The sequence below is a fragment of the Myxine glutinosa genome, chromosome 2 (genome assembly GCF_964187855.1).
Source record: "Myxine glutinosa chromosome 2, kmMyxGlut1.1, whole genome shotgun sequence".
Classification (NCBI taxonomy): Eukaryota; Metazoa; Chordata; class Myxini; order Myxiniformes; family Myxinidae; genus Myxine; species Myxine glutinosa.
Window position 1 is genome coordinate 242213240 of NC_136262.1, and position 24298 is coordinate 242237537.

The 24298-nt window shown below is 43.8% G+C and overlaps 1 protein-coding gene across 3 annotated transcripts in view; it reads right to left on the bottom strand.

Annotated features, from left to right (window-relative positions):
• The window catches only part of HPSE (heparanase), a 58217-nt gene that overhangs the window by 25854 nt on the left and 8065 nt on the right, over window positions 1–24298 (bottom strand). For all 3 annotated transcript variants that reach the window (XR_013622500.1, XM_078772392.1, XM_078772391.1), the window contains exons 2-8: window positions 18200–18596; window positions 14924–15063; window positions 8358–8489; window positions 8039–8212; window positions 4853–5021; window positions 2099–2146; window positions 1820–1913 (exon numbers count right to left, since the gene is read on the bottom strand). Coding sequence is in view for 2 of the 3 variants with exons in the window: in XM_078772392.1 (XP_078628518.1) it covers window positions 1820–1913; window positions 2099–2146; window positions 4853–5021; window positions 8039–8212; window positions 8358–8489; window positions 14924–15063; window positions 18200–18429 (987 nt within the window). In the remaining variant the exon portion in view is untranslated. The remainder of the gene's footprint in view (window positions 1–1819; window positions 1914–2098; window positions 2147–4852; window positions 5022–8038; window positions 8213–8357; window positions 8490–14923; window positions 15064–18199; window positions 18597–24298) is intronic.

Genomic DNA, 24298 nt, shown 5'->3' on the forward strand with positions numbered 1-24298 from the left:
TTTGGGTCTCACTATCTGCCATGATCTTTCCTGGGAAAACCACATTTCCAAGCTGGCCTCCAAAGCCAGTCGCCGACTGGGCATCCTCCGTCATGCGAAGTCCTTCCTTGGCACACCTGAGCTCCTCACCACATACAAGGCTTTCATCCGCAGCTCAATGGAGTACTGCTCTCCCCTCTGGGCTGGTGCTCCTGCCTCACACCGAGCTCGTCTTCACGCTGTTGAAACCAAAGCGTTCAGAATCATTGGAATCTCCCACGATGACGCTATCTCCGAGGGCCTTTCACTTACTCACCGCAGGCAGGTTGGTAGTCTTTCCGTCTTCTGCCGACTCCTCTCTGGCCTTGCTCTCTCTGGGCTCTGTCCCCCAAATATTCCTACAGGTCGCACCAGATCTGCCTGCAACCCTCTTATGGTTAAACTGCCAAAATCAAGACTCTCTGCTCACCTTCACTCCTTCATTCCTCTTTTCTCCCGCCTCTGGAACAAACTCCCTCACTCTCTTCAATCCCACTCCTCCCTCCAGGTCTTTAAAACGGCTGTTCACCACCATCTCTTATCTTCCCCAATCCAAAACCTTAATCTTTTCTACTCCCGCTAATTTCACCCCAAATCCACTTTTTTGAGGTGTTGACTTCTTTCCTGGAAGTTCTTGGTGTCCTTGCGTTTTATACCTATCCTGCCTCCCTCCAGGCCCTCTCCCTCCCACACATCTCCCGATGTCCCTGCTCTCAAATGTTGTGTTTGTGTGCTTCCTCCCCATCTTGTCGACCGCTCCCCTTTTTATATACTTTGTTTGCTTGTTTGTTTGATTTGTTTGTTTGATAAATGTTAGCTCTTTCACGAGCCTCGACTCTGTATACAAAAAAAAAAATAAAAAAAATAGGCGAATGTGACAATAAATGTTTATTTTAAGGTGGCCGAAGAATTTTGCAAAGTTCTGTATGTGTTTAGATACATGGTTTTGTACTCTGGTTTTGTATTCGTGTGAATAGGAATGGTCAGGGTCGATCGTGCATAAAGCGTTTCCCCCCCACCCCCCTCTTTGTCCTTCGTTTCTCCCATTTATGGAACTATCTTGTTGAGGCTTTTTAATCCCATTCTTCCCACCAATAATTCAGACAACCGGTGCATCACCATCTCCTATCACCCCCAACACCATACCTCCCTGTGATCTTTTCTAACCCATTTACCCTATTTACCACAAACCCTCTTACTCGCAGGTTGTATTTCCTCCCCTCTTCTCCCTCTTTGTTCATTATACGGCCTGTTGCATCTACCTGTGGCCTCACTGTCAGTTCATTGCCTTTTTACCTTCTGTCACCTCGCGCTTACACGATCCTCAATTTTGAACAGATAAAATCCTGTATGCATGTCCTTAACAGGAAATAATCAACATGGTAAGCAGCCAGGTTTGACATTTTGTTTGGTAGAGAGAGTTTAACAATTATTTGCCATTCACCCTCTGTCATCTCACTTTCCACCATCTTGCTTTTCAGCACGTGGAGGAAAAGTCACGTGATCGTGGGTAAGCAGTGCTACAAGGACAAATTACCCCAATTTATTAATCAAATATTACTTTGCCTTTATTAAACAGAAGTGCAGGTCACCCAACCTAAGGTAATTTACTACTCTTCTCTAAAAGAAAAAATAAATTCACAATGGAGATTCCTGAAGGAAATTCGTATTCACTTCCCTTTCAATTAGGAAGACAAGATGTCCTTGCACAGATGATGTATTATTTAAATATTAATCTCATCATCCCCCCAAACTAGATTATTGGATTACATAATAGGCCCTGGTGAATGCACAAGTTTACCTGTGCGACATCTTGAATCTCAGTTGCCAGGCTGTCCAGAATTTCAGGATCAAGGAAGTCGTGCAGCGTGGCAGTGCGTCCATTCACGTAATAGCTAACCATGGGTGACAAGCACAAGAAATGTCTGTTAAAATAAATGAAGTGTCCAACACTCCTTGGAAGTGCTCAAAAAGGTGAGATGAAAGATGGAGGTTTTGGATATTTGTCGACACATGGAGAGCACAGACAAGCTCAACAGTAGAAACTGCCTGTGATGATGCATCTCAGGATGACACTTACTGATGCCAAGTGACAGATTTGACGACACGAGCTGCAGTCTCCAAGAAACTGAAAATACACATGTTGCAGTTCAGAAACACTTTTTCCTATGAATCATTCAAGGAAGTTGTTAGGGTTAGGGTTAGCTTTTCACACAAGATGCCCATTCAAAGTGGCCCTGAGGGTATATGCACATTAACTTGACGTGGTCAGAGTAAAAGGATATACGAGTATTATGAAAACTGCATAAAATATGGCAGAGATCAAAGCATAGGCTGTCTAGATTAGTAACGTAGTTTCCAAAGGTCTGTTTATGGCTCAGTAAGCCGACAACTTACCATTCCCAGAGTGGGCATATTGCTGCTTACCCACCCCTCCCCCCTTTCCCTCCCATGGCAAAAGTAGAAACAAGTTTAACTTCAAAGCCAGCCTACCTAGTGCCACAGATATTCAGATTTGGTGCAAGGCCTATGTAGACTACAGGCAGGCAGATTATCCCTTAGTGAAGGCCATTAATGATTCAGGCAGTTTTTTTTCTTCTTTTTTTTCTTTTTGTAGGAACAATCAAAGTCACATAAGCCTGGTGTTGGCCTAATGGTTAGGGCGCTGGCTCGGGATTCTAGGGTCCTGAGTTTAAATCCTGGTCGGTCGTTTAATTAACACCAGGTGGGGTTGATTCAGCCTGTCATCCTTCCGAGGTCGGCGAAATGAGTACCAGCTTACCGAGATGAATGAGCCATTCGAGTGTCCTGTGTAGGAGTGATGACCCAACCAGGATTGTGCCCAATAGTCAAGAAACTGCTTCGGCAGCCATATGCATTTGAATCATCATCATCAAGTCACATGGTAATTTTCTTGACTTGTTCAATTCCTGGAAGCTTGGATTCTAATCTTTAATGCCACTGCTTTCAGCCAGATTTGAAGCCACAATTTCCGCAATGTAAATTAAACGTCCTCCCAACAAGGCCACTATCGTACTCATTTACTGCAAAAGCTTCGAGCCTGTTTGCACAACCAATAAGTGTTTAAACTATTGCAGAATGTCAGAGGTACAAGGTAGCGAACAACCCCACGAAAACCCTTAACTATCCCACAGACCTAAACAATTCAAAACACCAAAAAGACCCCAACGACTCTTACAGATCATGAGGACCCAGTGGACCCCAAATACCTAAATTAACGCTACTAGCAACGGTACCCGTCCTACAGGTGGGGCTTCAATTGGGAAGCCCAAATGAAAGGGCAAAATATCAGAAATTGAAGGCTTTTTTATTTTAAACGATTCATATAAACATCCGTTGAATCGTATCACACGCAAATCATCAAAATCTAAACAGTACATGGCGCCCATTTTGAAAAAAGATTGAATTCTGCAAAACGGAAGCGGCCGCGACACGTCTTTCTCAGTCGCACGTTTATGTGTGAAGAGTGCGCGCCGAATCTGTAACACGGAAGCGGCCGCTACACCTGTTTCTCAGTCGCTTTGCACACGCTGCCTTGTTGCTTCAGAGCCGCACGTTTATATCGGAAGAGTTTGTCAGAAGTCAATCTACTCTCTCCTGGTACGTAGAATTTCAACAAAAGCCACATCACTGTTCATATCGGTAAATATTATTCCATCGTGTTTGGAAAAACTGAAAAATTGGAAAACTTGGAAAAACAATATAGCCTATTTTACTCCAGGGGGTCCCAGGAATACCCACCCAAAATATCGTTGCGATTGGTTTAGCCGTTTTTGCAGTACCTTCTAACGGACAGACGGACGGACATTTGGTGAATTGTCGTAAGATGATCCAGAATCCTTAAATACCTTAAATACCCAGAATCCTTAAATACCCAAAGACCCTTAAATACCCCAACGACCCAGAGGACCAAAAATACCTGAGTATCCCAAAAGACTCAAATGACGCAGAGGTATAAACTGCACTGAACCTCTATTGGGAGCTTTCTACGAGAGGTCTTGACAGGCCATTACTATGGACCATTACCCAAAAGGGACAGTGTACAATAGTCACATGCTATATCACAGGTTTATGTTGATCCTAGTCTTGGACCACTTCCTACTTTAAAGCTTCACATACAGACTTGACCAAATTGCTACAATAGAAACAAGCAAAATAAGTTGACATATAAACGTTGTTCGGATATTGTACAATCCGATAACAATCGAGGGATCCAATGTTGATATGCGATGTCGTGCTTCACAAGAGATTAGACTGATGAGAAAGCGATTTTTAAAATAAATACACAAACCACCACAAAAGCTTAGAAAGGGACATTGTGAACCAGCATCCTGGAAATTCCTGAACACAAAAGTTTTCTTGTAGTCGTGCAACGATATTAAACGATGCAAGACCAAAGAGCAGCGATTACTTGGTTTATGAGCAGAACGGTGTTCGATTTGTTTTTCACATGGAGAACAGAAACTCAATTTTGGTGCAGGTATTAGGAATGGATGCAAGAGGAGGTGTGGAGCGAAATTGAGAAAAGGAAGGGTAGGATAAATAGAGAGAAAGTGGGAAGAGACGGACATTTTATCATCAATGGAAGGGTAAAGGTTTCCACCTTTTTAATGTACGTAAATGTCCCATTACGCAAGTAAAATCTTGTCCAGTCCGCAAGTTGAACCAAATGAAAGCCCTTTGTGGACGTTTTCACAGATTAACGCAGAATTGCACTGGAATTTACAAAGTCATTTTAGACCTACTGAGGACCATAAAGCTGACACGACCTCGCAACAGCTTTTACTCAACCCCCGGTGCCCATGCCCCTTACTGCTGCAGCAAGCGTAGGCAGCTGCGCCGTGGACGTGTCACGTCGGGGCCGTACACTGAAGCACTACGCAGTCCCTGTGATTCGAGCAGCCGAGCGAGGGCCATGAAATCGTGTCCCAGCTGCGTTCCGCTCACGTTTCGGCCTGTCCTGTGGGGATAGCTGTTTGGTTCTGTCAGAACACACACAGTCATTTGCATGTATAAATAAAATACCAACAATAAATACAATAATTATGATCAGTTTAAATGGGAGCAAGGAAGTAGCATCAATAAGCATCCCAGTTTCATGTTGCATACATGGGTTACAATGACTCGGTGGTGTTCCAATGACCCTTGGATGTTCCAGTTGGCTACAGGCCTGCCCACCACTCTTTCTACAGTTTCATCCTGATGCATTCTGTGTTGTAGCTCCTCTACAAGCCTCGACACTGCATACAAATTTCAGCTTTCTCCAGCTTTGCATTCCTGAGATATGGACAGATGACAATTTGGAATATCATGTTTGTCTCATCTACATACAGTCACGTGAAAAAGTAAGTACACCCCATGTAAAGTTTTGACTTTTTCAACATATTTCAACATACAGCTATTTGATCTTCATTTCAACAATATTGATAAGTAAAGGTGATATAATACAACAAATATCATGAAACATTTACATTCTGTGGTCCATTGTATAATTTTAATAAACATAAATGCAAATTTTGCATGTGGAAAAAGTAAGTACACCCTTGGCTCTAATAGGTGGTATTGCCCCCTTTGGCAGAAACGACCTCAAGTAGGCGTTTCTTATAACTGTCTACCAGTCTCTGACATCGACTGGGAGAAATTTTTGCCCACTCCTCCTTTCAGAATTCTTTCAGCTGTGCGATGTTTGAGGGGTTTCTTGCATGCACAGCTTGTTTCAAATCCACCCACAACATCTCGATGGGATTTAGATCCGGGCTTTGACTTGGCCATTCCAGAACCCTCCATTTCTTTATTTTCAGCCATTCCTTGGTGGATTTACTGGTATGTTTAGGGTCATTGTCATGTTGCAAGGTCCACCTTCGGTTGAGCTTCAACTTTCCGACAGATGGCCTCACATTATCCTCAAGCACCCTCTGGTACAAAGAAGAATTCATAGTGGATTCTATGATGGTGAGCTGCCCAGGCCCTGATGCAGCAAAGCTGCCCCAAACCATAATATTTCCACCACCATGCTTTACAGTTGGTATCAGGTTCTTGTGGTCAAATGCTGTCTTTGATTTTCGCCAAACATGTCTTCTGGTACTGTGGCCAAATAGCTCTACCTTTGACTCATCTGTCAAGAGCACATTGTTCCAGAAGTGGTGGTCTTTATCTAGGTGTTCATTGGCAAACTTTAGTCTTGCCCTGATGTTCTTTCTGGACAGCAAAGGTTTCCTCCTGGCACACCTCCCATGTAGATCAAATTTGTGCAGCCTCTTTCTAATGGTAGACTCGTGCACTTTGACATCAACAGTGGCAAGAGCTACCTGTAGGTCCCGTGATGACATTCTGGGGTTCTTAGAGACTTCTTTCAGCATCTTGCGGTCTGCTCTCGGGCTGAACTTGCTGGGGCGGCCTGGCCTGAACAAGTTGGCAGTTGTTTGGAATCTTCTCCACTTGTAGATTATCTTCCTGACAGTCGAATGATTGATTTCAAATTGTTTGGAGATATTTTTTAAATCCCTTCCCAGACTCGTCGGCATCTATAACCTTCTTTCTGAAGGCCTCAGAGAGCTCTTTTGATCTAGGCATGGTGACGCCGCACACTTCAACAACAAAGAGCAAACCAAACGAAATGTCTGAGGTTTAAATAAGACAGGTTCCTCCAAGATCCTCTCTAATGATGTTCTCATCATTTGCACCTGAGTTGGTGCACCTGATTCTAATTTTAGGTATTTGAAGTAGTGATAAATGTAGGGGTGTACTTGCTTTTTCCACATAAGAAATTTGCATTTATGTTTATTTAAATTATGCAATGGACTACAAAATGTAAATGTTTCATGGTATTTGTTATATTATATCACCTTCATCTATCAATATTGTTGAAATGAAGATCAAATAGCTGTATGTTGAAATATGTTGAAAAAGTCAAAACTTTACATGGGGTGTATTTACTTTTTCACGTGACTGTATATGTGACGTTGCTGTGGAAGAATACCATATTGGCTACGGTATTTCAAACACGTCACACTTGAGTTCTGGAGGAAATTTCACGTTTATACAATATACCATCCTGAATTCGGACAGGATGGAGCAGAGGTCTGGATGCAGAGGAGCTGGATGGACCAGGAGTGTATTTACCGTCAAGTTATCCAGCTTGAGTTCCATTCCCAATCCAACGATGATCTGCCAGATTGGTGCATCGCAGGCAGGGCATTGCATCAATGAGTTTCCCGTCTCTCGGGTGGACCTTAAGCTGGGTGTCCCATCTGCTAACAGCTGGCAGACATTATATCCCACGGTGTCTATTGTCAAAGAGTCGGGGAGTTGTCACGGGCATCCTGACAAACTCCAAATTTCTGTCCTACTTTGTGGAGGCCTGCATCAGTGGCACAGCAATGCCTCAGTATTGATACAAACAGACCAGATTTGTATTAGAACCCCAGCCCAATATGCATTCACTAACGATGATTGGGGAGATATACTCAGAAAGCTGAAACCTCGGTACAAGTTTTTTTTGATATTTTGCAATTCACTGGACAATTATTAACACACCATATGTTGCTTCCCGAGGAAGCAGATATTACTAGAGGTGCTCCTAATTCTTCCGCAGCAAGTGCTCAATATGTCCTCTTTCGACAACCTATATCCAGCCCAAAAGGGCAATTTGGGATATTACTTCACTGATGACAATTTGTTTTTGACCGCTGAAAATGTAATCACCGTGGTGTCAAAAGTGCATAAAAAATGATTTTTTTTTTCTTCACCCCAACTATTTTGTGGTCAAACGAAAGAGCAAATAGAAACAACTGAGCAACAGTGAGACTGTTGGAAAAGCCTAAAAACAAAGCATGAAAGGGCAACCTTTGGAAACGTATCACGATAAAGATTAATGAGAGAGAAAACGTTCAGTTAGGTATTTGTACTTGGGAAGGAAATCGCCATAAAGATGGATGGAGGGTTCATTTGTACCTTTTTTATAGTGAGGTTTGTTACCAGTGGGAATTTGTGCACGTACCATTCCCAAGTTCCCAAGAGAAGTTGTAGCCCTTCGAGGCGGTGTAATGCAGCAGGAGAGCGGCATTGGAGCTGTTCCAGTCTGAGCCTGGGCCGCGGAGGAGGGCATTTAGCCCATAGATTAGATGAAGGCCAGAGCAGGATGCGAAACCATTTAAACTGTCAAGCATGTCAGCTGTAGAGAGAGAGAGAGATAGATATTCAGCAGAGTATGTGGGTTCATTTCCAGCAATAGATAAATACATACAGTATGATGCATACCACCAATACGATGACTAGGGCAGCAAAAAACATTCCTCCAGTCAGTATGCTTTGCTCACGGGTAATTGTGGCATTCTTTACGGTGTGGGTCCTTCTCCTCTTGTACAACACTGGTTCCATCATCTCCTCTTTTTCACGCTGCTTCTGCAACAACCACGTTGGGTAGTGGGGCAGCGTGCACCGTTTCTCATCTGCAAAGAATCAACTTTCACTACGTCTCGTTTGCAGCACACACACAGTCATAATAATAATAACTAGAAAGCATATGAAAATGCAAAGCCCATTTGCGTCTGTTTGTATTCAGACGTCTTCTTCTTCTTCCGTATGCCTCAAATAATGAAAAGTTTTTTTTTAAAAAATTGTAAAATGAAAATAGATGATGCAGCTTTGACCTTTGAGCTCATTTGGCATGCAAATTCGCAAATTTAACCGCATCGACCACCACTTATCACTATCAACCTCCCAATCATTTCCGCACCACCATACCACAGCTGCCTTCCTCTGCAAGAAACAACCCACCTCACACCTTTATTAACCACCACGCTCAACCATCCCTGCATCACACAACCACAGCAAATGGACACGACCCTGCCTCTACCTTTAAAACTGTCGATAACGGCCACGTGGTGTGATGGTGGTGCTGGAGCTGACACCACTTTGTACCACCATCTTCAAACGCCACTAACGAGAAGTATAAAGGTGCGCTAACTTCCCTGTAACTTTGTAAAGACAGCCACGACCCTCTGCTTGCCTTCAATACCCTGTGGGTTCCTAGCGCACGTTTGCGCCACAAACGCGCAGCAAAATATGTCTGCCCCATGTTAAGTAAGGAGCTCTGTGCCGTGGCGAAGCCCAAAAACCACTGAAGACAATATGAGCGCGGAAAACTGGGGGTGAGGACGACGTCAGCAAGAGGCCCGTCTGGGCCAATGAGCGCGCCGCAACAGAGCGGCACATGAACCTTGCCCCCGGCTGCCACGCCTGAAAGTTGCCTTAGTTCTTCATCGCTGATGTTTGTGCCCTTTATGACATCGTTAGAAACATTAACTTACCTGTTTGGAATGATTTTCAATTTTGTTCGACTGCCAGGCGAGTAAAAATATTATTTCACTCCTCTCTGCACATGTTGGGTTGGGAGGAAGTGAGAGCCAAAGTACGGTGAAACGAGAAACTAGTCTTCATATTCATGTTCAAAATACAACATTTGATTTAAATTTGAAGCTCAATGGAATACTGTTCCCCCCTATGGGCCGGTGCTCCTGCCTCACACCGAGCTCGTCTTCACGCTGTTGAAAGCAAAGCTTTCAGAATCATTGGAATCTCCTGCGATGAAGTTAACTCCGAGGGCCTTACACTCACTCACCGCAGGCAGGTTGGTGGTCTTTCTGTCTTCTACCGACTCCTCTCCGGCCTTGCTCCCCCCAGCTCTCTCTCTGTGCTCTGTCCCCCCAATATTCCTTCAGGTCGCACAAGATCTGCCAGCAACCCTCTTATGGTGAAACTGCCAAAGTCTAGGTTCTCTGCTCACCTTCACTCTTTCATTCCCCTTTTCTCCCGCCTCTGGAACAAACTCCCCCACTCCCTTCAATCCCACTCCTCCCTCCAGGTCTTTAAAACAGCTGTTCACCACCATCTCTTATCTTCCCTCATCCAAAACCTTGATCTTTTCTACCCCCGCTAATTCACCCCAGATACACTTTTTTTTTTTTTTTTGAAATTCCAACTTCTTTCCTGGAAGTCCTTGCAGTGTTCATATGTTTTATACCTCTCCCACCTCCCCCCAAGCCCTCCCCCTCCCACATTTCTCCCGATGTCCCTGCTCTCAAATGTTGTGTTTGTGTCCTTCCACCTCTCTCCCCATCTTGTCTACCGCTCCCCTTATTTTTTGTGTTTTATGTGTCGGTTTGACTTTTTGTGTGATTAATGTTAGCTCTTTCACGAGCCTCGATATTGTATACAAAAAACAAACAAAAAAAAAAAACCAGACGAACAGACGGATGGACAATAACCAATTGCGTAACGCCACTTTTCACTTCGCATGTGCGGGGACAAGGAAATTAAATGCAGGAGGCCATTAAGCTGTTCACGCTTGCAGCGGTGTAGTGCATAATTTTGAGATACTGGAGCCCTGAAAAAAGTGTTGGCCATGACGTCATCACCAGATCTTATCTACCATCACATCAAGTTTTAACATGACACTATACTAACCATTGGAGTCCACAGAATGAGTGATAAATGAAATACGCACATTTTACCATCTGAAATAATAAAAGACAAACACACAACACATTCAAGCATTCAATGAACTTGTCTAAGGGGATCAGGAAATGGATGACTGTCTCACAGAAGGTAATCACCTTTCCTCTTCCCAAAATCTGAAGAAACCCAACGACCTCACAAATACCAGCCAATAACCTGTCTACCAACAACATATAAACGTTTAACAGGCGTCATCACAGAAATGATGTACCACCACCTAACACAACAAGGAGGCCTAGAGGCAGAACAGAGGGGATGCAAGAGAGGATGTTACGGAACAATAGAACACTTATTACTAAACAAGGCCATACACGAAAATTCCAACACAAGAACCAAATTATCCACATCATGGATAGACTATTAAAAAAGCTTTTGACAGTGTCCCACATTCATGGATGATAAAGTGCATGCTAATGTACAAGATAAATCCCCAAATAATCAAGCTGATTGAGAAAGCCATGGATCTATACAATACTACACTAATCCTGCAGCAATCAGACGGAAAGATTGAAATACCAGGAGTGAAGATATGACTCGGGATCTTCCAAGGAGACAGCCTTTCTCCTCTCCTGTTTTGCCTGGCCCTGGATCCACTAAGTAACCTCATTAATGAGCAAGCACATGGATACACCCGAACATCCAATAAAATAACCCCCAAAGAAACAAGAAAGGTGACAAATTAACTGTATATGGATGATTTAAAAGTCTTTGCATCGAGCGACGAAAAATTGGCAGAACAACTGAAATTAGTGAAATCGTTCTCCGACGACATCCAAATGGAATTTGGTCTTAAAGTGTGCCAAGTGCACATTCGCGCAAGGTAGACCAACAAAAACGAACAACATAAAAACCGACCTAGATACAACAATACAGAAGCTAGACAACGAAGCATCTTACAAATACCTTGGAGTAGAAGAGGGTTACAAAATTTGTCATATAAATTGTGCAAAACAATTACCAAAGAATACCTGCATAGAACGAGGCTGATCCTGAAAACATATCTCACCCCAAGAAACAAAATCAAAGCCACAAACCAACTAGCAGTATCAATGTTCCAGTGCAGCTGCGGAATAGTAAACTGGCCACAAACGGATATCAAAAAACTAGATATCAAAATAAGGAAATTCACTATCCACAAAATGTTATATAAAAATCAGTGCATCCCAAGAATGTACCTGCCGAGGAAAGAAGGAGGTGGTGCATGATGGAACTCAATCAAGTGCACAGAGCGACGAATGTAGGATTAGCAGATTACGTGAAAAGCTCAACAGACTACTGAATACCACTTGTGTACAAGCATGAACACAGCAAAGCAGAAAAGGTATCAATCACCTTGAATTTTTTTTTCAAAAACAGGTGGGAATAGAAGATGTCAGTCACGCACCAAACATAAACGGCAACAAATACAACCCCAATGATTACAAAACATGACGAAAGAAAAAATACATGATGAAATATCAATATATATGTAGCGATGCTAAGAAGGTCAGCTCGCAGCATTATGACAGGAAATAGTAATCAGGAACAAAAAGGAAAAGCCAGTATAGCTGATTGAGATATTGGTCTAAATAATGCAGAAATCAAGAAAATAACCAAATATCAAGATCTCAAAAATGAAGTGAAAAGATCTTGGAAGCTGAAGAGTGCCGAAACTGTACCAGTAATAATTGGAACTAGCCGAAACCCATGGAACATCCACGGAAGGGAGGATGTGGTGTATGGATAGAGTGTACCATTATGGATGGCATAGGGGAGCGCTCATGGGATCTTCTTCTTCCGTTAAGCTCCAATTTTTTCTCTTTAAGTTAAGTCCAATCAGTCCTCTCTGCTCGAAGTGCTCAGGCCATGCCTTCCCGCTCTCATACTTTTATTTCCGTTCGGTGTAGAAAGAGATTGTCATATCGTTCGTCTGTTTTCAGCTCGTTATCTTTAAGCTTCCTTACGTCTCGCCACCTGCTACACCTCTCTGAGTTACGAGGATTTATGCAACGCACCCCGAGTATCGCAACGTCACTCCATTTAACTTTATTAAAATGACGATAAAGACGTTTCCTTATATATCCTAATTTAAAATGTTCAAGGGAATAAAAAGACCATTTGGTTCACACCACCCATGTTCACACCACTCGACTGTCCAATCAGCGGACGGCTCGCTTCGCCTTCACCCAGCAGACGCCAATACGATGGCGTCGTAAGATGGCGTCGTATCGGCAGTTAATCGGATGCTTTTGGGCCCCAAGTTCGGCTAATTCAGATTTTTCGAGTATGGCTGTACGTGATAAACAGAGTGCGGTTCGTAGATCGTAAATCCATTAGTGCCGTGGGCATCGGGTCACTGGGTGCGGCGTAAAAGGGATAACAAAGTAGAGTCCTTACGCTATTATTATATAGACTATCCGAAACCCGTGGAACATCCACGGAAGGGAGGATGTGGTGTATGGATAGAGTGTACCATTATGGATGGCATAGGGGATTTGCTTGTCCGAGTAAGAGTTAGGAAGAAAGATGAGAATGAAGAGTGCGTATATGAACAACGATCGCCGACACCGGCACAAATGCATGCTCTGGATTGTCCACTCAGTGGACGGCTTGCTTTCGCCTTCGCCTGTCCAATCAGCGGACGTCTTGTTTCGCCTTCGCCCAGCAGACGCCAATACGATGGCGTCGTAAGATGGCGTCATAAGATGGCGTCGTATCGGCAGTTAATCGGATGCTTTTGGGCCCCAACGTCGGCTAATTCAGATTTTTCGAGTATGGCTGTACGTGATAAACAGAGCGCGGTTCGTAGATCGTAAATCCATTAGTGCCATGGGCATCGGGTCACTGGGTGCGGCATAAAAGGGATAACAAAGTCGAGTCCTTACGCTATTATTATATAGATGATAAAGAAGAACCTCACAAATATCCTACAAACTATCCCTGGGAACATAACCACAAACGAACAACAGTTGGAGGCTATACGGGGCTCAGTGACGATCCTCAAAAGATCCTTGGAACAAAACTCTGAGAACAACAAAACTTCACAACTTGGCCCATGGATCACAATCCTTCACCGAAGCAGGGGTGGATACTTCGAGTCCTGGGAGGACTTTGCTACACCTTCTAAAACCTGAATATAGAGATAACAAACAACAACACACACATCTCGTTTTTTCATTTCTGTTCCTTACAATTCTGTCTCTCTTACACACACACACACACACACACACACACACACACACACACACACACACACACACACACACACACACACACACACACACACACACACACACACACACACACACACACCTATCTATGTATTTTAAAAGATAAAGACAACTTATTTTATTTTCTTTACTTTGCACCATGTGGTAAGGGCTGGCAGGATGGCCTAAAAGTACGCACACTCGTTTCGAAGTTGTCTAGTCTGGGCCCACGGATGGACATTGAGCTGGGTATCCAGTCTGCTAGCATTATTTGTTTAGTTGGTTTCTCGGGGTTGATGAAACTTTGGGCCCGGATAAACATCCAAGAGTATTGAAGGAGATGTCAGAGCAGATAAGCATGATGTTAATATACAGTAGATCACATGATGCTCGTCTACTCTGCCAACACAAGTCTGTGTCATTGCTGTATTACCTTTCCTCACATCACGTGTTTGCCATTCTTCACAAAACAGCCACGTCACTGATCCAGCGAGACGTCAATAGGCATCCATAGTTTTCCATGCCTTCATGTCTTTCAGGGTGTAAATACTTTTTTTGTAAACACAACATAATTCACAAAATCTGGATATAAAATGGTTGTAAAGTTCATTTCGCTTCTGGACCTTGTAGTCAGCAAGTCATCCAGGTCTGTGTTTACCTATATTAACTGTATTGTTATAATATCGCTCCCGAGACAAAGTGTCCACCGTGTCGACATATCCAAGCTTTGATCCCTATTATTTGGCCATGAAAGCACACAAAGCACAATAACTCAACTGATCATGAGCATGGGTGTTTATTATTATTTATTTATTTTAACTTGCGGAGGTGAGCCCCGCCCCTGATGAATTGATGTGCTGGAGTGTCTCTCCGGTGCGCTCCGGCTGTACTACGCCCCCTGGCGCTATGGTTGTTTGTCCATGCTCTATCCTTTTTTCAGTGCCGAGAGTCAAGCAAGGAACCATTTTAAAAGCTTTGGTACGACTCAGTTTGGGTTCAAACCACTGACCTCCCCGACTCAGAGTAGTGGTTTAATGATTAAGATTTAGGAACTGTAAATGGTTGAAAATGTGCTTTGAGCTCACCGATAGCAATGCATTTACAAAGAGTAAGAATACGATCGATAGACAACGAAAAAGAGCAAAGGTTCGATAATAAAAGACATCCAAGGCACTGACCATTCGCATGGCGACGTGACGCTGCCTGCCAGACATCCTTGCTGGCAGAAGACTCAAAGATAAGGAAGTCCTGCTCTGTGCCTCCAAATCGCAAGAAGGCCGGAGCCAAGCCACGAGCAAGTGCCACGAGGCGCGGAGTCCTGCACCCAAGAGCCACCAAAATGTCACTGTGAACAGGTGGAGAATCCTGTGCAAGTATTGCAATCGATTAAAGCTGCACATCCCCAGAATAAATAAATAAAGCACAGATACATTCAAAGTATACCACCCCCATGCCAAATAAATAAATAACCCTCCAGCATGGCAAGAGACGGTATTGGAAGGGAGAGGTGTGCAATAATTGATTGATTAATTGCATAATTAAAATCAATAAATAATCATTAAAAAATTTCTTAATCTAATAGCATACCTCAATAATTTCCGATAGCATACCTCAACCACCAGTGCTGTAACTTTTCGGAAATTAATTAAATAAGTCATTAATCGAAGAAAAAAAATAAATCTATTGACTAGTTGACTAATCGATTAATTGATCAATCAATAAATCAAATATATCCTTTACAGCCAAATCACTTGGTCATTGTCGTGTCCGAATATCAGCTTCCTAGCTCAAAAGGTGCCCGAGATAATGCCCAGAGGAGAAAGGAAATAAATAAATACTTAATTAATCGACAATAATTAAGTAATTATTTAATAAATTGATTAAACAAAAAATACTGTTTTTTCCCCCCAAAGCACTTGCTCACTATTGTGCTGAAATTTCAACTTCCTAGCTCAAAGGATGGCTGAGATATATCCCGGACAAACAAACAACCTGAGTGAAAACTGATTACTCCCTTTCAGCGTGCGTCACTGCCGAGCCCCCTTCGGTGCCCAGCGATGACGTCATGCAGCGCCTGTAGATGGAATAGGAAAGGAGCGGTGTACAATACGCACCTTGGCAGTTATTGAAACACGACGGATCTTCCCAACGGTTGGCGCCGCCACTTGTAACAAATATTGCATGCATGCCATCTCATAATTTACTGACGTGACGGGTAAATATCAAGTTTCTCGCACCACTTGCTTTGTTGCAGGGCCTGGACTTGGGGCCTGGAGGTGCAATACACTCATGGCGTGTTCGATAATATCCTGTCGTGATCTTTTCCGAGGAGGAAATGATCAGCATGTACTGCTTTGCTAAATATAAATTAAGGGGCAGGTTGCTGAGAGCCATGACATCGTTGACGTGGTATGAATTACCACGTTGACGTGGTATGAATGACTGCAGTTTGAGATGCTCCCTAAAAATGAACGCAAAATGTGGAGGAAGGGTATTTGAGGAGGGGAAGGAGAGGAAGAGGAGGGGAAGGAGAGGGAGGGGAAGGAGAGGGAGAGGAGGGGAAGGAGAGGGAGAGGCGGGGAAGGAGAGGAGGGGAAGGAGAGGGAGAGGAGGGGAAGGAAAGGGAGAGGAGGGGAAGGAAAGGGAGAGGAGGGGAAGGAGAGGGAGAGGAGGGGAAGGAGAGGGAGAGGAGGGGAAGGAGAGGGAGAGGAGGGGAAGGAGATGAGAGAGAGAGGTGGGGAAGGTGAGGGAGAGGATGGTGAGGGGCGGTGGATATAGTCAGGTTACTTGCATTTTCAAAGTTTGCTTTTATTATTATTTATTTTTTTGTATACAAGATCGAGGCGCGTGAAAGAGCTAACATCAATCACAAAAAAAGACAAACCGACACATAAAACACAAAATAAGGGGAGCATTAGACAAGATGGGGAGAGAGGGGGAAGGAACAAACACAACATTTGAGAGCAGGGACATTGAGAGATCTGTGGGAGGGAGAGGGCTTGGGGGGAGGTGGGAGAGGTATAAAACATATGGACACTACAAGGACTTCCAGGAAAGAAGTTGGAATTTAAAAAAAGTGGATCTGGGGTGAATTAGCGGGGGTAGAAAAGATCAAGGTTTTGGATGGGGGAAGATAAGAGATGGTGGTGAACAGCTGTTTTAAAGACCTGGAGGCAGGAGTGGGATTGAAGGGAGTAGGGGAGTTTGTTCCAGAGGCGGGAGAAAAGAGGAATGAAGGAGTGAAGGTGAGCAGAGAGTCTTGATTTTGGCAGTTTAACCATAAGAGGGTTGCTGGCAGATCTTGTGCGACCTGGAGGAATATTTGGGGGACAGAGCACAGAGAGAGCTGGGGGAGCAAGGCCGGAGAGGAGTCGGTAGAAGACAGAAAGACCACCAACCTGCCTGCGGTGAGTGAGTGAGGGGCCCTTGGAGTTAGCTTCATCACAGGTGATTCCAATGATTCTGAAAGCTTTGGTTTCAACAGCGTGAAGACGAGCTAGATGTGAGGCAGGATCACCAGCCCAGAGGGGAGAGCAGTATTCCCTTGAGCTGCGGATGAAAGCCTTGTATGTGGTGAGGAGCTCAGGTGTGCCAAGGAAGAACTTCGCACGACGGAGGATGCCCAGTCTGCGACTGGCTTTGGAGGCCAGCTTGGAAATGTAGTTTTCCCAAGAAAGATCATGGCAGATAGTGAGACCCAAAGCTTGAGCGACAGAACTTCTTGGAGAGGATTGTTGAGAAAGTAGATGGAAGGGTTGTCCAGTCGGTCTTTTCGGAGAGACATAGTAAGAGTGTGAGATTTGTCAGGATTGAAAGACATGTTTCACTTGTTTGCCCAGTCTGTGATTTTGTCCAGGTCTGCAGAGAGTGAGGAGGCTGCAGACTGCCGATCTGAGGGATGAGGAATGGAGCGGCAGATAGTGGAGTCATCAGCAAAGAGATAGAGAGGATTTTCCAGAGAGTCGGAGAGATCATTGATGAAGACCAGAAATAGCACAGGGCCCAGAACACTGCCTTGGGGAACTCCAGCGAGAACAGGAAGAGGAGATGAGAGAAACCCATTCAGGGCCACACGTTGACTACGACGAGAGAGGAAGTCCGCCAGCCATGCGTGGAGATTTCCATGGATACCATCGGAGGAGAGTTTGGTGACATGTCACCTTTGATGTTACAATGTCAGATGTCACGTTCTGGCCACATCACAACTATGCAATTGCTCACAAACTTCTATTAACTCAGCACAAAGTTAACCGCAACCGCAACCGCAACAACCACAAAAAAAAAATCAAACTTTTTGGAATAAACCGGCCAACCCACGATAAGTTTCGACATCCAGGTACAGCAATTATACAGGTTGTTCTGAAAAGGTATAGGTCAGGTTAGTTCAGGATGCTGATCAGCACATATCGCTGTGTCGGTGGAAATCAGGTACGAACGTAAGAGGTAAGAATTACCGCAGGTACGCGATACCTCCACTGATCGCCAGGGACGAGTCGATGGCCAGTGATAGAAAAGCCGGGTTCACGACTCCCACCGCCTTGTCCGTCTGGATGGACACCTCCACCGGTACTTGGGGCGCACCGTTCAGCGGGTTCAGGGAGACCGCAAACACCAAGGAGAAGATGAGCCACGGCACCGCTGACTCGAGACGTCTTGATTGACAGATTCGTATTGAATAAGACATATTACGGGAAACACGTCCGCCGTGAATTCCGTCGCAGAGAATCCAAGCAGCCGCACACGGAACTAGTAATGGGGAAGGAGCTTTCGCATTGGTTGGGCGGGGTCGTGGCTTTTAAGAAATGGGTCAAAAATGCTGAGGGCGGAGTTTTGGTCCTTCTTGGGTGGAGCCTAATCTTCTTTAGGGCGGAGCTTTGTTCCTTGTTGGGTGGAGCCTAATCATTTTTACAGCAGAGTTTTGGTCCTTGTTGGGTGGGGCCTAATCATTTTTACAGCAGAGTTTTGGTCCTTGTTGGGTGGGGCCTAATCATTTTTACAGTAGAGTTTTGTTCCTTGTTGGGTGGAGCATAATCTTTTTTACAGCAGAGTTTTGGTCCTTGTTGGGTGGGGCCTAATCATTTTTACAGCAGAGTTTTGGTCCTTGTTGGGTGGGGCCTAATCATTTTTACAGCAGAGTTTTGGTCCTTGTTGGGTGGAGCCTAATCATTTTTACAGCAGAGTTTTTGTCCTTGTTGGGTGGAGCCTAATCATTTTTACAGCAGAGTTTTGGTCCTTGTTGGGTGGAACCTAATCATTTTTACAGCAGAGTTTTTGTCCTTGTTGGGTGGAACCTAATCATTTTTACAGCAGAGTTTTGGTCCTTGTTGGGTGGAACCTAATCATTTTTACAGCAGAGTTTTGGTCCTTGTTGGGTGGAGCCTAATCATTTTTACAGCAGAGTTTTGGCCCTTGTTGGGTGGAGACTAATCATTTTTACAGCAGAGTTTTGGTCCTTGTTGGTTGGGTGGAGCATAATCTTTTTTACAGCAGAGTTTTTGTCCTTGTTGGGTGGAACCTAATCATTTTTACAGCAGAGTTTTGGTCCTTGTTGGGTGGAACCTAATCATTTTTACAGCAGAGTTTTTGTCCTTGTTGGGTGGAACCTAATCATTTTTACAGCAGAGTTTTTGTCCTTGTTGGGTGGAACCTAATCATTTTTACAGCAGAGTTTTGGTCCTTGTTGGGTGGAGCCTAATCATTTTTACAGCAGAGTTTTGGTCCTTGTTGGGTGGAGCCTAATCATTTTTACAGCAGAGTTTTGGTCCTTGTTGGGTGGAGCCTAATCATTTTTACAGCAGAGTTTTTGTCCTTGTTGGGTGGAACCTAATCATTTTTACAGCAGAGTTTTGGTCCTTGTTGGGTGGAGCCTAATCATTTTTACAGCAGAGTTTTGGTCCTTGTTGGGTGGAGCCTAATCATTTTTACAGCAGAGTTTTGGTCCTTGTTGGGTGGAGACTAATCATTTTTACAGCAGAGTTTTGGTCCTTGTTGGGTGGAGCCTAATCATTTTTACAGCAGAGTTTTGGTCCTTGTTGGGTGGAGACTAATCATTTTTACAGCAGAGTTTTTGTCCTTGTTGGGTGGAGCCTAATCATTTTTACAGCAGAGTTTTGGTCCTTGTTGGGTGGAGACTAATCATTTTTACAGCAGAGTTTTGGTCCTTGTTGGTTGGGTGGAGCATAATCATTTTTACAGCAGAGTTTTGTTCCTTGTTGGGTGGAGCATAATCATTTTTACAGCAGAGTTTTGTTCCTTGTTGGGTGGAGCCTAATCATTTTTACAGCAGAGTTTTGGTCCTTGTTGGGTGGAGCCTAATCATTTTTACAGCAGAGTTTTGTTCCTTGTTGGGTGGAGCCTAATCATTTTTACAGCAGAGTTTTGGCCCTTGTTGGGTGGAGCCTAATCATTTTTACAGCAGAGTTTTGTTCCTTGTTGGGTGGAGCCTAATCATTTTTACAGCAGAGTTTTGGCCCTTGTTGGGTGGAGCCTAATCATTTTTACAGCAGAGTTTTGTTCCTTGTTGGGTGGAGCCTAATCATTTTTACAGCAGAGTTTTGGTCCTTGTTGGGTGGAGCCTAATCATTTTTACAGCAGAGTTTTGGCCCTTGTTGGGTGGAGCCTAATCATTTTTACAGCAGAGTTTTGGTCCTTGTTGGGTGGAGCCTAATCATTTTTACAGCAGAGTTTTGGCCCTTGTTGGGTGGAACCTAATCATTTTTACAGCAGAGTTTTGGTCCTTGTTGGGTGGAGCCTAATCATTTTTACAGCAGAGTTTTGGTCCTTGTTGGGTGGAGCCTAATCATTTTTACAGCAGAGTTTTTGTCCTTGTTGGGTGGAGCCTAATCATTTTTACAGCAGAGTTTTGGCCCTTGTTGGGTGGAGCATAATCATTTTTACAGCAGAGTTTTGGCCCTTGTTGGGTGGAGCCTAATCATTTTTACAGCAGAGTTTTGGCCCTTGTTGGGTGGAGCATAATCATTTTTACAGCAGAGTTTTTGTCCTTGTTGGGTGGAGCCTAATCATTTTTACAGCAGAGTTTTGGTCCTTGTTGGGTGGAGCCTAATCATTTTTACAGCAGAGTTTTGGTCCTTGTTGGGTGGAGCCTAATCATTTTTACAGCAGAGTTTTGGTCCTTGTTGGGTGGAGCCTAATCATTTTTACAGCAGAGTTTTGGTCCTTGTTGGTTGGGTGGAGCATAATCATTTTTACAGCAGAGTTTTGTTCCTTGTTGGGTGGAGCATAATCATTTTTACAGCAGAGTTTTGTTCCTTGTTGGGTGGAGCCTAATCATTTTTACAGCAGAGTTTTGGTCCTTGTTGGGTGGAGCCTAATCATTTTTACAGCAGAGTTTTGTTCCTTGTTGGGTGGAGCCTAATCATTTTTACAGCAGAGTTTTGGCCCTTGTTGGGTGGAGCCTAATCATTTTTACAGCAGAGTTTTGTTCCTTGTTGGGTGGAGCCTAATCATTTTTACAGCAGAGTTTTGGTCCTTGTTGGGTGGAGCCTAATCATTTTTACAGCAGAGTTTTGTTCCTTGTTGGGTGGAGCCTAATCATTTTTACAGCAGAGTTTTGGCCCTTGTTGGGTGGAGCCTAATCATTTTTACAGCAGAGTTTTGTTCCTTGTTGGGTGGAGCCTAATCATTTTTACAGCAGAGTTTTGGTCCTTGTTGGGTGGAGCCTAATCATTTTTACAGCAGAGTTTTGGTCCTTGTTGGGTGGAACCTAATCATTTTTACAGCAGAGTTTTGGTCCTTGTTGGGTGGAGCCTAATCATTTTTACAGCAGAGTTTTGGTCCTTGTTGGGTGGAGCCTAATCATTTTTACAGCAGAGTTTTTGTCCTTGTTGGGTGGAGCCTAATCATTTTTACAGCAGAGTTTTGGCCCTTGTTGGGTGGAGCATAATCATTTTTACAGCAGAGTTTTGGCCCTTGTTGGGTGGAGCCTAATCATTTTTACAGCAGAGTTTTGGCCCTTGTTGGGTGGAGCATAATCATTTTTACAGCAGAGTTTTTGTCCTTGTTGGGTGGAGCCTAATCATTTTTACAGCAGAGTTTTTGTCCTTGTTGGGTGGAGCCTAATCATTTTTACAGCAGAGTTTTGGCCCTTGTTGGGTGGAACCTAATCATTTTTACAGCAGAGTTTTGGTCCTTGTTGGGTGGAGCCTAATCATTTTTACAGCAGAGTTTTGGTCCTTGTTGGGTGGAGCCTAATCATTTTTACAGCAGAGTTTTGGTCCTTGTTGGGTGGAGCCTAATCATTTTTACAGCAGAGTTTTGGTCCTTGTTGGTTGGGTGGAGCATAATCATTTTTACAGCAGAGTTTTGTTCCTTGTTGGGTGGAGCATAATCATTTTTACAGCAGAGCTTTTGTCCTTGTTGGGTGGAGCCTAATCATTTTTACAGCAGAGTTTTGGCCCTTGTTGGGTGGAGCCTAATCATTTTTACAGCAGAGTTTTGGCCCTTGTTGGGTGGAGCCTAATCATTTTTACAGCAGAGTTTTGGTCCTTGTTGGGTGGAGCCTAATCATTTTTACAGCAGAGTTTTGGCCCTTGTTGGGTGGAGCCTAATCATTTTTACAGCAGAGTTTTGTTCCTTGTTGGGTGGAGCCTAATCATTTTTACAGCAGAGTTTTGGTCCTTGTTGGGTGGAGCATAATCATTTTTACAGCAGAGTTTTGGTCCTTGTTGGGTGGAGCATAATCATTTTTACAGCAGAGTTTTGTTCCTTGTTGGGTGGAGCCTAATCATTTTTACAGCAGAGTTTTGGTCCTTGTTGGGTGGGGCCTAATCATTTTTACAGCAGAGTTTTGTTCCTTGTTGGGTGGAGCCTAATCATTTTTACAGCAGAGTTTTGGTCCTTGTTGGGTGGAGCCTAATCATTTTTACAGCAGAGTTTTGGTCCTTGTTGGGTGGAGCCTAATCATTTTTACAGCAGACTTTTGGTCCTTATTGGGTGGGGCCTAATCATTTTTACAGCAGAGTTTTGGTCCTTGTTGGGTGGAGCCTAATCATTTTTACAGCAGACTTTTGGTCCTTATTGGGTGGGGCCTAATCATTTTTACAGCAGAGTTTTGGTCCTTATTGGGTGGGGCCTAATCATTTTTACAGCAGAGTTTTGGTCCTTGTTGGGTGGAGCATAATCATTTTTACAGCAGAGTTTTGGTCCTTGTTGGGTGGAGCCTAATCATTTTTACAGCAGAGCTTTTGTCCTTGTTGGGTGGAGCCTAATCATTTTTACAGCAGAGTTTTGGCCCTTGTTGGGTGGAGCCTAATCATTTTTACAGCAGAGTTTTGGTCCTTGTTGGGTGGAGCCTAATCATTTTTACAGCAGAGTTTTGGTCCTTGTTGGGTGGAGCCTAATCATTTTTACAGCAGAGCTTTTGTCCTTGTTGGGTGGAGCCTAATCATTTTTACAGCAGAGTTTTGGCCCTTGTTGGGTGGAGCCTAATCATTTTTACAGCAGAGTTTTGGTCCTTGTTGGGTGGAGCCTAATCATTTTTACAGCAGAGTTTTGGTCCTTGTTGGGTGGAGCCTTATCATTTTTACAGCAGAGTTTTGGCCCTTGTTGGGTGGAGCCTAATCATTTTTACAGCAGAGTTTTGGTCCTTGTTGGGTGGAGCCTTATCATTTTTACAGCAGAGTTTTGTTCCTTGTTGGGTGGAGCCTAATCATTTTTACAGCAGAGTTTTGGTCCTTGTTGGGTGGAGCCTAATCATTTTTACAGCAGAGTTTTGGTCCTTGTTGGGTGGAACCTAATCATTTTTACAGCAGAGTTTTGTTCCTTGTTGGGTGGAGCCTAATCATTTTTACAGCAGAGTTTTGGTCCTTGTTGGGTGGAGCCTAATCATTTTTACAGCAGAGTTTTGTTCCTTGTTGGGTGGAGCCTAATCATTTTTACAGCAGAGTTTTGGTCCTTGTTGGGTGGAGCCTAATCATTTTTACAGCAGAGCTTTTGTCCTTGTTGGGTGGAGCCTAATCATTTTTACAGCAGAGTTTTGGCCCTTGTTGGGTGGAGCCTAATCATTTTTACAGCAGAGTTTTGGCCCTTGTTGGGTGGAGCCTAATCATTTTTACAGCAGAGTTTTGGCCCTTGTTGGGTGGAGCCTAATCATTTTTACAGCAGAGCTTTTGTCCTTGTTGGGTGGAGCCTAATCATTTTTACAGCAGAGTTTTGGCCCTTGTTGGGTGGAGCCTTATCATTTTTACAGCAGAGTTTTGGCCCTTGTTGGGTGGAGCCTAATCATTTTTACAGCAGAGTTTTGGCCCTTGTTGGGTGGAGCCTAATCATTTTTACAGCAGAGTTTTGGCCCTTGTTGGGTGGAGCCTTATCATTTTTACAGCAGAGCTTTTGTCCTTGTTGGGTGGAGCCTAATCATTTTTACAGCAGAGTTTTGGCCCTTGTTGGGTGGAGCCTAATCATTTTTACAGCAGAGTTTTGGTCCTTGTTGGGTGGAGCCTAATCATTTTTACAGCAGAGTTTTGGTCCTTGTTGGGTGGAGCCTTATCATTTTTACAGCAGAGTTTTGGCCCTTGTTGGGTGGAGCCTAATCATTT